Source organism: Chelonoidis abingdonii, chromosome 3 (genome assembly GCF_003597395.2).
Source record: "Chelonoidis abingdonii isolate Lonesome George chromosome 3, CheloAbing_2.0, whole genome shotgun sequence".
Lineage (NCBI taxonomy): Eukaryota > Metazoa > Chordata > Testudines > Testudinidae > Chelonoidis > Chelonoidis abingdonii.
The window spans coordinates 10443485-10457791 of record NC_133771.1 but is presented as its reverse complement, the minus strand read 5'-3'; the positions used below and the strand labels follow the sequence as shown (position 1 = coordinate 10457791).

At 48.8% G+C, this 14307-nt stretch overlaps 1 protein-coding gene across 1 annotated transcript; it reads right to left on the bottom strand.

The window, feature by feature from the left end:
* Window positions 1–1445: 1445 nt before the first annotated feature.
* Window positions 1446–14035, bottom strand: GATA4 (GATA binding protein 4). Its single transcript, XM_032763515.2, has 5 exons — window positions 13859–14035; window positions 7299–7424; window positions 4074–4161; window positions 3237–3379; window positions 1446–1628 (listed from the first exon to the last, which is right to left on the bottom strand). Exons 1-5 carry the CDS (start codon window positions 14033–14035, stop codon window positions 1446–1448), a joined length of 717 nt encoding a protein of 238 aa, XP_032619406.1.
* Window positions 14036–14307: the final 272 nt, after the last annotated feature.

The following is a 14307-nucleotide window of genomic DNA, read 5'->3' as shown; positions in this document are numbered from 1 at the left end:
TCTTTCAGTGCTTTACATAGTCGAGTTTTGACTCTAAGGAGGACAGAGAGAAAGGTTGGGCAGACGAGAGGAGAGATGGGTGCCTGAGAGCTGAGGGGTACAGAAGGAGATGAGGGACCTGTTTGGTTGCTCAAAAGGGCCCCAAGAAGTTCTCTGCCTAGACAAATAGGGCTGGCCCTCCATGGGGCAGCCACTCTTCTGGGCCTTGTGGGGAGACAACACTAGTCTCTTCATATTTAAAAAATACATGTTATTAAGCTTGTCCCATGGACATCACAGCTGTGTGCGTAGCTGGCAATGAGATTTTCCCCTGCTTATGATGTTCAGTTACACAGTGGTTGATCACAAAGCAGCTTTCTGCCCATGGCGATGCCTTTAGGAAAGCTGAATTGCTAACTGGCTTTGATTGGACATGGGGCGGGGGGACAGGTCTGCGTCTGGGGTAAAAGGCAGATACTGCCTTGGAAAAAAGAAAATCAGATTTATCAATGGCAACGTAAAACATCAGAAAGAATGTAAAATAATGATTTGTGATAGGCCACAGGGTCATACACAATTGCAGCACCATGTTACGGCGGCAATCACAGTGTTCCCCTGCCTTAGGGATCCTCGAGCCAGGCACCTCGCTATCTCAAAAGGCAGAATCCAACATTTTCCGCCATGTTTTTCATAAACACTCTGGGTCTCTTCCCCTGTAACTCGCAAAGACTTTCAATGAAGCATTAAGTCTGGCTCTGAGACCTTCTCCAGGCTCAGCCTTTTGGAAACACAGTCCCATAACTGGGAAAGATAAAATCGTTACTGTTAAATAAGTACAATGGCTCAGTTCTCTGACTCCTTGGTAACATGAAAACAAAGCTTTGGAGGTTTTGGTAGATGTGCAAGCTGAGTTCTTCTTTCTTCTTAAACTGAATCACGGTATTAAAATCCACGAAAGCAGACAAAGTTGTGTCAGATTAAGTCTACGCAACAAATTGTCCTGGAGCCGGCTTTGCTGAATGGAAAGTCATCAAATCTCTGCCTTTGGGCGATAACAAGGTGATGGCATTTTCTCCTGGGGTGACCTGGTCAGGAAATGAATGGACGGTGAGAAGAAAGTGTCTCTGTGCCATCGCTGTCCGAGATGTCAAAGCCGGAAGTTTAAAAAACACCCGAGTCCTGTCTTTGTTTCTGGCTGTTTCATAGAAAATGGTTACAATCTGGTTTGTTTAAAGGGAAAGTTTCAGATCAGCCACTGTTATTCTGAAACGGGGTCTTCTCTGCTTATTTAGTATTAGCTGTTCCTGGAAGTCATCTTTATAATGCCATATGGAATTGTTCTTCCAGAATTCCACCATATTTACCTCGAGGAGAGAGCGAAAAAAGCAAACAGCTTTCGCTCGATTATCACGTGGTGTCTTGTATCTCATGCGGGTGAGCCCGAAGTCCATGGAAGGAGGAAGAGGTTATGCAGTTATGATGTCTCCATGGCTTTCGGCTAAGACCAGGCTATTCCAGGAGTCCTGTTTGGAGCTGGCCTGTGGAGGTTGGTTGATGGCTGATTGGTAGCCCTGTGGGGAAAGCTTCAGGGCTGAAATAGCAGGGTGAATAGAAGATCCGTGCCCAGACATCGCGGTGACTGAGAATGCCTACAAATAATGTAAAAGTGAAAAGATTTTTTTTTTTTAATTGCTTCAAACTAACAAGGACCCTGCCTTGGCAAAGAAAAAGCATTTCACTTTCCACAGGTCTAACGTTCCACTAATATGTACATGCAGAGACATGAGATTTGCAATACTGAATCAAACCATCGGTTCATTTAATCTGATATCCTGCTTCAATGCCTGATATGTGATGCTTCAGAGGAAACCAGTTTCCCTTTTCCTCTGAACCCACTCCATTTATAACACTGCAGAGAGTGCACCAAGTTCTTTACTGACCTCTACAGGTGACCGTTTTACACCCAGAGGTATAAGATTTGAGACCCAATTACCCTTTGATTAATAGCATGCGCATGCACAGAGTAGTCAGTGCTACATTACTGTGGGCTCGATACTGGAAGCACTAGATCAATCCAGCAAAGTCCATAAAAATATGCATTTTATGATGATGATTTAATATTATTTGATGTATTCTTTAATATTGATTTTACACTCAGAATGCTCAAATATTACACTGAACCTTTTATTTAAACATTAGCGATCTTTGGATGAGTTTAACAGGAGCTAAACTAGCTCAGTCTCGAATATTAGTCTTGTTATGATATAGGGAATCAAATAGCTTCTTAACCAAGAAAGATTTATTAAAATAAACAACAATAGGTACAAATAAACAGGCTTCCACACAGATCAGGTTCCAGATTTGTCTGTCTTATTCACCAGGGACGTCACCCTGCCCGGAACTGTATAAGGCACATAGAGACATCTAGTGGCTGAAAAATATACTGCAAATAAACTTATCATTACAAGTCTGTCACACAGCTTAGAGCTGTGTGATTCTGGTGATTTTAATTCTCAGGTGGTTCAGCTCACTTTTTTCAGTTTTGTTTTACGTGGACTTGTGCTCACTGCACTGAGTTTCAGGTTTAAGCAAGCCCACAAATTCACAGAGAAACTAAGTCAAAACTGCCAAATTTTGCCTGTTTCAGGTCAAAACCAAACAGCACAGCTAAGGGTTTGTCTACACGTGGATATTTATGCAAATAGCAAGTCAAGAATAATTAGTATAAGCCTCCATGTGGGGACTCCTATTCCAGAATTAGAGTCCCATTTATGATTTACTTTCACCCCTTTGGTATATTTCCCAATGTAAAAATGCCCTTAGTGTTGCAAATTTAGAATAAAAGCCACAAAATCTCCCACACTGGGCCCCAGGGCATTTTTTCAAAATTTAGCCTGGATTCACAGTTTGGTGTGAGGCCCACACGGCTGCCCTGTCAGATAGCCAGGGTCACAAGGAACTTTGGTTGTCAGCAAGACGGCTGCCTCTAGCTCGAGGCTCAGACCCATCCCGTGTAATTAAAAAGCTGGGGAGGGGGGAGGAGGGGGAGATTATTTCACAGTACATGGTGACATGAGTGAAATGCAAGCCATGGGAACTCTGCACTGGAGTAAAATTCACCCCATGTGCCCTTTCAGATCCTTGGGTTGAGCAAATGGCTGTTTGCCTTCAGAGAAGGTTCTGAGTGTGTCTTTTCTCCTCAAGTTACTTATATTAAAGTTCACATATCTCTTGATCTTTTCTTTCTGCTTCATTACCTGAGAAATAGGGCTCGGGTGCCCATAATGAGATGAAAGCCCCGGTTCCGTCTTTATGGGGCGCATTTCCTCGGTGTTGGCGGTGGTGTTGGTGTTACTGGTGGAACTGGTGGTGGGCGTAAGACTCTCACTACTGGATGGTCCTAGGAGAAAACAGCAGTTAAACCAGGCTTCCCAGCAAAGGAGCTTTAAGTACAAAAAACATAGCAAAGTGTTTGTGGTTTGGGGAAAGAGAACTCTGTTCATAGGCAGGGTTTTGCTGTCATTGAAAGACCTTCAAAGATCTTAACCAGGTTTGGAAAGAAAAAGAAAAGGATGTTGGGAGATTTGCTCATTTGGTAAATTACTCGTGTCTCCCCAGTTACAGTGTTCCTGCCTCTCATTCCGTATACTCTTTATCCCTGGCAGAGCAGGAAGGAAAAATTTCAGATTTTGAAAAAAACGTTAGGGAAAAAATCATTTATGGCAAAAAAATTCGTCGCAGCTGATCTCCCGAAGTCCAGTGTCAGCATAAAACAGGGCTTGGTGTAAAACCTCCAAATGATTCTCTGGGGGAAGTAGCTTCTGTGGTTGTTCCATAGCCCCGATTGGGAACCTAGAAGGGATGGCACCAGGACATTACAGGTGCTAATTAGTACCAGTGATGATGGGAACCCGACCGAGAGCACTCATTTCACATAGGTCACCACACAGCAATCAAATGGTGATCAGCTACCTGTTGGCTAAATCTGGGGATGTCTGGTTCAGAGGGCAGAATTCTTAATTTAGTTTTAAAGGAGTTTCTGATACTATGCTGCTCCTACACGCACACACAAACCCGTCTTGTTTAACGCTCACCTGCTGGTGTCTTTGATTTGTTAAGGTTCTTCGGCTTACGTTTCCTCGTTTGAATCCCCTCTTTTCTCATTGCCAAAGGCCTTGGGACCTAGGAACCCAAATGCAAAGCATGCTGTTTTCAGTATGTACGCAATACAACCTAACGTACTGGGATTACATCTCTGCCTCCCAGGATTTCAGGTAATCAGTAGATTTAATTAAAAAGTTACTGACCGGCAGTAATTGAATTGAGACTAGAGACAGGCCCTGGCTGCAAAGTTTGGCTCCAGATCCGGATCTGAATTTTTTTTTTTTTTTTTACATAATAGTGTGTTTGCATCCAGGGCTTTGAGTCACCAGTTATAAAGCCAGAAGGGATTATCAGATCTTCTACTCAGACCTCCTGTATAACTCAGGCCAGAGAATTTTATCACGACTAAATCTATCTCTGCACCTATGTTGACATAGCTCAGATGCAGCATATGCCTGCATAAGCTTTAGGTGCAGATCAGGCCTAGAGCATACTTTCCGGAAAGGCATCCGCTCTTCCTCTGAAGACTCGAAGAGATGGAGAATCTACCACTGCCTTTGCTAGTTTGTTCCACTGGTTAACCACCCACACAGTTCAAAATTGTGCCTTATTTCTAACTTGAATTTGTCTAGCTTTGACTTCCAGCCACAGGTGCTGGTTACATCTGTGACTCCAAAACCCCTCAATTCCAACTGCCAAGGGGGCTACAAGAAAATTCTGATCCTGATCTGTCCATTCTGGTCCACCAAAGAATATCAGGTGAGGTCTTAAATGAAAGCCAGGGTCACACTGGTCATTAATATCCTTGTGAAAGGCAGGACCAGACATGCTGTCAGAAGTCAGGTGTGTACACTAAAAATGGATTTTAAAGTCTGTGTCAAGGCAGACTGGATAAACTCTGTCAGACACAAGATGTTTATTCACCTGTCCCTGGATCAGCATGCAAATCAAGCACTGAAAGCTAACACAACGGCTACACATGTGTAAACAAAGTCAACAGGGGGATGTGAAATCAAGAGGACAGCGGCACACAGGAGAATACACCACAGGGTTTATCCTGACTCAGAGCACAGACAATGAACTCTGGGAATATAAGCAAAAGGCAATAAGCCATCCCTTCATCCTGCACCCTGGAAGGAAATGGACAGTGAACGTGTTTACATTCATGAAAACGGGATCTTTGCCCACTTTGCTGGAAGATGCTGCAACAGATTTTGGGAGAAATTAGACTCCTTTAGAGAGCTGGTAGCCAGATAAGCTTAGTCTCTATAAAGCCTGTTGTGATATTGTTTCATACAGAGCCCTTTTGTTTTCATTCTCCTCTCTCACAGGCTCTTGAATCTTTGGCAATAAACTTATCCTCGATTTCACTATAAATATATCAAAGTCTGTCACATGAAGCTAGGTGCTGATCCTGAGCTGACTCACACAAGCTGCTGTGTACACTTTGGGCACAGCAGATCTGGTATTTCTGTAGCGTTCAGTGGAGAAGGGGCTGGCTACAACAGGGGATGCTTCAAGGGACTCAGGAACTAGCCTGCACTTATTGTTAACCTGCAAGGCAAAGTAAGGGCTGGCAGAGCGCAGAGGAGGTTGTTTGCATAGCTACCAGGCTGGCGATGTCAGAGAGCTGACACCCAGCTCAGCACAAGCAACTCTCTCTCTCTCACTGGATGCAGGGGAGTAAGAAGGTGACTCCTACATTGACAGAAGGGGGTTTTCCATCCCTGTAGTTAATCCACCCCTCTGTGAGGCTTTCGCTAGGACAATGGAAGAATTCTTCCATCGACCTAGTTGTGTCTACACCAGGGTTAAGTTGACCCAGTCACAGCACAAAACTTTTCACAGCCTTAATTTTAAGTGGAGACTAGACGTTTCTCTTCGGCCTAGGTCCATCTGGAAGTGAACACCGCATACAATCTCAGGGAATGGAGATCATTAACGGCATCAGTGAATAAGTGTCTAAAACCAACAACCCCCTGCCCCTGTGGTTCGGGTTTGCGGTTCAGCCAGTGAGGGTTTGCCAGTTGTTTTCACTGTGTCTCACTGGACACAGAGAAGAGTCATAGATTTTAAGGTCAGAAGGGGGTCACACTCGGACCATCTAGCCCGGACTTTTGATTCACGCAGGCCACGCAGAGCAGGGACAGTCTTCCCTAATTTGCTTTCATCTGGAGCGGGGAGCAAGAGGTGGATAGAAAGTGGTTCAGGACTAGGACTGCCTGGGCATTGTACACATCTGTGTCCACATCTGGCGTTCGGAACACAGAGCTTCATCCTGCACCACTGAAGTGAGTTTGTGAAGAGAGTTTGTTCCTGACTTCAGTGGAGAGCAGGATTGTGGAATTGGCCCGTAACACCTTAAAAATTCATGGGGCCTGTGTGACTTGCCCAGATCTCATTCAAACAGACTCTTTCAGGCTTATTAGCCAACAGGGTGGTCCTAGCAGTTTGGGGTGGATCAGTTGGGGACCCTCACAAACAGTCAATTGCTGTCACCATGACAAGACTACAGTCGAGAGAAGGGTTATTACATTATACAGCTTCCTTGGATTCACAGACTCTAAGGCTAGAGAACCATTGCGATCGTCTAGGCTGACCTCCCACAGAGCCCAGGCCACAGGACTTCCCCGAATTAATTTCTGTTTGAACAAGAGCCCGTCTTTGAGACAAACATCCAATTTGGTTTGAAAGATTGACATTGATAGCGAATCCACCCCAACCCTTGGTAAGTTGTTCCAACGGCTGATTCCCCTCACAGTTAAAAACTGGTCCTTCATTTTTAGTCTTCATTTGTCAACTTCAATGTCCAGCCATTGGATTCTGTTATACCTTTGTCTGTTACACCCCGAGGGCGTAAACGGCTGAGTAAGTTACACCTTGCTAAATCACCCTGCTAAATCATTTTGTGTGAGTGTGAGTCATGTGTAGGGGGCTGGAGACTGGAGTTGTAGAGGGGAAATCAGCCAACAGACGAGAGTAAGATCATGTAAGATAAAGTAGTTTCCCACCTGGCACCACTTTAACTAACCCTGTCTCACATCCTGTGAGTGTAAGACATCCATCTCTAGTGTAAAAAGAGTCTATTCTATTTTATATAGGTTCTCATACCGCCCGCACCACCGTACTAGCTCAGTGCCCTCCAGCAGTGCATTAAGCAACCTGACTACACATCTGGCAGGTGTTACTTGTTCTTGGTGTCTCATAGTCATTACCCCGTGGAGTTTCATGTACAGTCCACAGGCGTTGCAGACTGGCTCGCCTTCAGCGTTTCTGCGCCATAGCGTGGTCGTGGTCGTATGACAGTTGGCACAAGAGAGCCCAACACGGCGAGAGGCGGACTGCAGCAAGAGACAAAAGCAACAGCAATGTCAACAAGTTGCTAGCTTTACTGTTTGCATGAGTGTTTCAAGGTCGGAGCAGACCCCTTCCAGCTTTCCCTGATACATGGCAACTGTTGCAGGGGTTTATGGCTGTACTGATAATATTTTGTACGATGGTTAGTAACTAGGACCAAAGAAGCTCACTGCACTTTACAGACATTACACGGATTCAGCGTCACAACACCCCTGGCAGTACGGTCACTGGGTTTGTACCCATTTTACAGATTTATAAACCAAGGCACGGCGAGGTAAAGTGACTTGCCCCAAAGTCACACTGGGCTTAATCATGAGCCCAGTTGTGCGTCCCTGCAGGTGAGAAAGGGGGTTTGAGAGCATATAGTACTCCCCTGTGTAGGAGAACCACATCACCAGACCCTGCATGGGCAGGGCGGGAGGGAGCAGCTGCTAATTCACCTCCCATGCAGGTGGACAGGGAGTGCGCAGGCAGTAGTGGAAAATGGGTGGGGTCTTCGCTCCAGCCCCGCCCACTCAACATGCCAGCCAGCAGAGATGGCACAGAGCGGGAAGCAAGCTACACCAGGCTGGCATGGCTTACTTCTCCCCTGAAGTGAGCTGATCAGGGGCGTACGCAGGAATAAAAATTTAATGGCTTTCGGGGGGGGACAGGGACTTCTGTGCCCCCTGCTGATTAGTGGGGGGCCCTGCCCCTGCTTGCCCCACCCCCCTTTGTGCCTGCCCCCGGAACCAGGAGCGGCTCCAGGCAGGGCCAGCGCTTCCATTTAGGCAACCTAGGTGGTCGCCTAGGGCGCCAGGATTTGGGAGGGCGGCAGACTGCTCCGGTGGACCTCCCGCAGGCGCGTCTGCAGAGGGTCCGCTGGTCCCGTGGCTCTGGTGGAGCATCAGCAGGCACGCCTGCAGCAGGTCCACTGGAGCCGCAGGACCAGCATACCGTCCGCAGGGACGCCTGTGGCAGGTCCACCGGAGCCGCGGGACCAGCGGACCAAGTCCACCAGAGCCGCAGGACCGGCAAGCTGGCCCTGCGCCTAGGGCGCCAAAAGCCCTGGTGCCACTCCTGGCTCCAGGCCCCAGCACGCCAAGCGCGTGCTTGGGGCAGCAAGCCACGGGGCATGCTCTGCCGGTGCCACAAGGGCGGCAGGCAGGTTGTCTTCGGTGGCATGCCTGCGGAGGGTCCGCTGGTTTTGCGGCTTCGGGGACCAGCAGACCCTCCACAGGCAAACCCCCGGAGGCAGCCTGCCTGCTGTGCTTGGGGCGGCAAAATCCCTAGAGCCGCCCCTGCCCGGAACCGTGACTCTCAGTCACTGTTAAGTCCCTGCCATGGTCCTGAGGCAGCACTGCCTCCTGCTCTGGCCAGCCAACGATGGGCCAAGCCAGCCAACAGGGTCAGTGGCACAAGTGGGTAGAGACCCACGGGCTCCTGGCTCCTCCTACCAACACTTGCGCCCTCTCTGTAAGTGAAGGGAGGGTTGACAAAGGTCACAGCCAAAGAAGAAAAATCTAATTTGTTCCCAACTTCAAGTGAGACTCAGCCTGACAAAGGCCGAGTCTGGAACCGGGCCCAAGCTATCAAATCTGAAGTCACGTTTTGAGTGCGATGAAATTTGGTGGCATTTTTGATCCAGGCTTTTGGTTTATTCCATCACAGCAAGAGGGGCCAGCTGGAAAATAAAGATCTGGATCCTATCGCAACCGCCTCCCAAATTAGAGGGTGTTTAGACCTGAGTGTTTGGCTTGGGGCCATCCCTACTGCATGTGTTTAAAGGTATATTTTTGAGATGTCCTGCCATCATTACTCTGTTCCTTATAATAACTTTGTCTGGAAGCTTAATTCTCCTTCCTCTCTAACCTGTTGCACATCCACCACCTGCTCACATTGCTTTTCTATTGTAGGGTTGCTCAGGAGAACCGAATGGATGGATTTTGATTTTGTTTTTAATTTTTCTGGCGGGGAAATCCAGTGGTGAAGCATTCTGCCAATTAGAGTCTCTGGCAAAACAAAAGACGGAGGCTCCTGCTGGCCTGGATTTCTTCTGCGAGGAAATCACGATCCTGCTGCCCCAGAAGTCAGTGGCAAAGGCCCCCTGATGTCAGTGGTGTATAATGTAAGCTCTCCTGGGCAGGGCTCTTGCCTTCTAACTTGTACAGCTTCTGACCCTCTTTTGACATCAAATAAATGATCAAAGCAGAGGCTTCCATATATGAGTTTTTCAATCATATTTTCCTTCAAAAAACCAACATTTAAATCCAGGAATGTTGATGAAATCATGTAAGCAACTGTCAGGTTGCTGGGCCTGATCCACAGAGGGTAGGTGTCTGTTACAAGCCTACTTATGGAGCTTTAACTCAAGGTGTTGCTACTTGTGTATTTAACTCTGGAAGTCCTCAGTTCAATCCTTGGTGTGCCAGACAAAATGGCTGTCACAGTCAGCATGTAGAATGCTATGAAATCAGTCCTTCTTGCTTGGTTTTTTAACTGTCCAGAGTCTGTAACCCACAAAACGGTATCTTCTGTTCCTGTCAGGTTTGCCCACATGGCCACCATTTCCTTGTCTTGCCATTTTTGCAGATGGCTACATGTTTACTGCCCTCTCTGCACTTACCGGCATCAAGGTCGGGGAACCTGGCGCCGACCTAGTACAACTGCTGTGCACTTCACGTGCTGACCCTCCTTTGCTGTACATAAGCCTGGAACAAACCCATGTCTCCAAACACACTCAGACTTGGTGGGCGTTCTAAACCCCGAAACCTGGATCACGAACCGAATGGGCAGAACCAAAACTGGGATCCAAACACACCTTGACGGCAGGGTGTTCAAAACCCAGATCCAAACTGCTGCTGCTTCTGCAAGTCCATTTAGAAACGAAGGGATCGGTGCAGGTACGATAAAAGCCAGCCTGTCCTCTCAAGCACAGGCTGAATCGACGCTTTTTAGAGGATGGGGAAAATGTGTGCGGATTTGTTTATTTCAGACTTTAACGCAGCCCTTTGCACTTTTTGAGTAACAGGGGACACAGGGAGACTGGAAAGCGACGTGCTGAAACCACATGAGAAAGACTGTTCTTGCAAGTATCAGAGGGGTAGCCATGTTAGTCTGGATCTGTAAAAGCAGCAGAGAATCCTGTGGCACCTTATAGACTAACAGACGTTTTGGAGCATGAGCTTTTGTGGGTGAATACCCACTTCGTCAGACGCAGGTAGTGTTCTTGCAGTACTTGAAGGGGGAAAAACTGAAACACAAGAAAGCCCATTGGTCTGAAGTTTCCACCCAATTTTGTAGAGCAAGAGTGGCCAACCTGTGGCTCTGGAGCCACATGAGGCTCTTCAGAAGTTAATATGCGGCTCCTTGTATAAGCACCAACTCCGGGGCTAGAGCTACAGGTGCCAACTTTCCAATGTGCCGGGAGGTGCTCACTGCTCAACCCCTGGCTCTGCCACAGGCCCTGCCTCCACTCCACCCTTTCCTGCCCCCTCCCCTGAGCCTGCCATGCCCTCACTCCTTCTCCCCCCCGCCCGCAGAGCCTCCTGCATGCCATGAAACAGCTGATCGGCAAGTGTGGGGAGGGAGGGGGATGCGCTCATTGGCAGGGCTGCCGGTGGGCAGGAGGCACTAGGAGCAGGGGAGGAGGAGAGCTGATGGGGGGCTGCTGACATATTACTGTGGCTCTTTGGCAATGTACATTGGTAAATTCTGGCTCATGTTGGCCACCCCTGTTGTAGAGCAAAGCAGCTTAGCTGGCTAGTGTACATGCATGCGGTCTAGTGGTCTTCTTCTTAGCAAATACGCAACATGCCTCAGCTGGCACGTGACCAGGATTCATCACTGAATTTGGTCCAGGGCTTGGATCATTAGCTTCCCCGGCTCAGGCCGGGTACTGACGGGGAGTGCAACGTGAACGCTGATCTGTGCCCCCCCGGTCTAGAGATGACAGCACTGCCTTAGGAGTCAGGAATGTGGATTCCAGTCCCACATCTCCCAGTCATCTGAGGTGTTATCACGTCCTCTCTCTCAGGCTTGCTTTCACTAAGTGTGAAGTGAGGATAAGAACACCTACCCCACAAGGGTGAGATGAGGTTTAATTCAATATTTCCCAAGGTTTGGAAAGCTGAGCTTCCCTTTGGGAATCAGTCTTCTCTCCCTGCAACCTCACCAGGGGCCCACCCACCTTACTGTAGGCATCTCCTGTGCACCCCATCCCTGCTAGACTTTTGGGATGTGCCCCACCCCCTTTGGGAACCCCTGGCTTCAATCCTTAATAGCCGTCAGTGGATCAAGAGCCTTGGAGAGAACATGCAAGGCAGGTGAACACTGTATGTGTCTGCACAGTGAGGAGAAGATCCTGCAAACACCTGGGGAGATGTTTCCACGCTGGCTCAAAACACAACCACTGCAGTCACTGTGGCAAGATCGGCAGTTATCACGCGGCAATGTCTGAGCTAGCACATATAGAGACGAGGGAATGGCTTTACGGAATCAGTTGATTTTTAACACTCATCTTTTTTGTACTGAACTTCTTTATCTGAATAAGTACGCCAGCCACCATCTTCACCAAGACCAAGGACTGAAAGCGGGACATCCTGAGCTAACTCACTGCAGCCATGGGCTCTACTAGACACATAGCCAGTGTGGGACCCACCACACTCATCAATGAGTTACCTAGGCACACACTGGGCACCTCTCCCAGGCACTAAGCTTCCCTTGCCCTCCCTTAAAAATATACGGCAGAACGGAAGCAGCAAATGTGGATTTGGGGCCAAACCATATTACAAAGCAATTCAAAATCTCCTCCCATTGTCAAATTCGCTGAGAAGACCTCATCCTGGCCACCTCAGCCCTCCCCGAACACCGGGGAGCTTTGGAGCGTGCCCAGAAAGGCAACAAATTCAGGCTGCGTCGAACCTGGAGAAGAGTCAGTTTCTGAGAAGAACAAGCAGCTCCCAAGGTCCCGTGCCCCAAAGGCCTGTTGAGTGAGCACTGCCGCCAGGTGCAAAGTGCACCGGTTCCTTACAACCCCTAGCGCTGTTTCAAGCCAGCCTGGGGCCTAGAAAAGCACAAAATAGCTCAAGTGACTTTAGGAGGATAAACCGGGAGCACATGGCCATGAAGCACTTTAGCCAGCAGAGGGTGCCGGAGCCAGCGGATTATGGCCAGCTGAGCCAAAGAAACTCAGGCTGTGGTGTGATTTTTGCCTTCTGCCTCTCTGAAGATGCTGGAGAGAGACAGGCCCGTTGAAGCTCAGACACATGTGGGATAGAGGAGAGGAGGTGGGGTTGGAGACTGCACGTGGACAACGTCCCCTCCTCCTGGCATGGAGGCGGGATGGGGCATTACAGGGAGCTGTTCAGCTGGCTTCTTGCCGCTAGAGGATTGTGGCAGAGTCTTGGGTATCCAGGGGATAAACGGGCTTGGGCTAAGCAGGCCATTCCCCAGGACATCACGCAGGGCATAGAGCATCTACACCAGCTGCACCAGTGTGGGGACGGTGGTCTCTCACCAGCAGGGACAGGCACAAATCTCTCTCTTCACCTCCCCTTCAACAGATGGGCCCTACGAAGCTGCAGGATGCCCTTCCCAGAGACAGGTGCAGAGATCCCAGGGGGATGGGCATGGTATAAATACTTACACACACAGAGCCAGATTCACCTAACCTACCAGCTAGAAGCTCCTGCCTGATTCCCTATCCATGGTCTGTCCTGACACCAATCTCGTAGGCCCTGGGACACACCAAACTGTCTCACTCCTTTTCCCACCCCCAGCATTTCAGTTCTACCTCCTGGCTTGCTCAGACAGGAAGCCACCAGAGGCTATGGAGATGGTGGGGTCACCAGAAGCTGAGGGAGGTCATAGGCAGGCAGGAGGTAGCCAGGGGGTGGGCATCACATGTATGTAGACGTCGGTAAAAATGTAGAGAGAGGTGGAGGGGACCAGGCTGAAAGTGAAAAGGGAGCTGGGGGTCAGGGGCAGAGCTCTGTAGATGTTATTTTGTGTAGGACCCTGTAAACCCAAGGGCTGACCTTCTGCTCAGCTGAGCAGCAGGCAGGCACTTGGGGTCTCCCATGTGTCCCACAGTACTTTGCACCATTTGCCATAGGATCTCCATTGAGGAGCCAATGCAGCCAGTACAACAGATCACAGAGTGCTGCAGGCATAGACAACTCAGCTGAAACCAGGATGCTATTTTGGAGGCACAGAGAGAGGCTCAGGAGGCTGCTGGGTGAAAAGGAAAAGAGACAGAGCAAGGGTAGGAAGTGAAACACCAGATGATCTCCCAACTTTTGCCAAGGATTCTAAGCCTCATCACTGCAGAGTGCCCAGGCGCCTCTGGACAGCTTGGATTGAGTGAGTGTTTCCTGTTCTGGAGTCTATTGTGTAGTTGTGCACAGGCTGCACACGAGCGGCACAAGCCGTTCCTTACCAGCCGCCTCTGGGGTTTGATCAGTGGTCGGTTGATGCCGTTCATCTTGTGGTAGAGCCCGCATGCGTTGCACAGGTAGTGGCCCGTGCCATCTCTCCTCCAGAGTGGGGTGGACATGGCTCCACAGTTGACGCATTCTCGCCCCTCGGAGTAGTCGTCAAAGAACTCTGTTGGCATGACAGTAAACAAAACAAAACAACAAAAAAAGAGGGTGGAAAGATGAAGTTAAATAAAACCTTTTTAAAACTCTCCACTCTTGGTCCTAAATACTCAAGCAGTACCTTGCTATCTGCAGAGAGCAGAAAAATGGGGGTCGGGCGGGGGGGGAGGTTATGGCTTTCCTTGGAAAAGGCAGGCTTTATTAAAGGCAGGCTGGCCAAGTGGCTAGGCCCCTGGCTTGGGATTCAGGAGTCCTGCCTCTGCTACACATATTCTCTAGCACCTTGGAC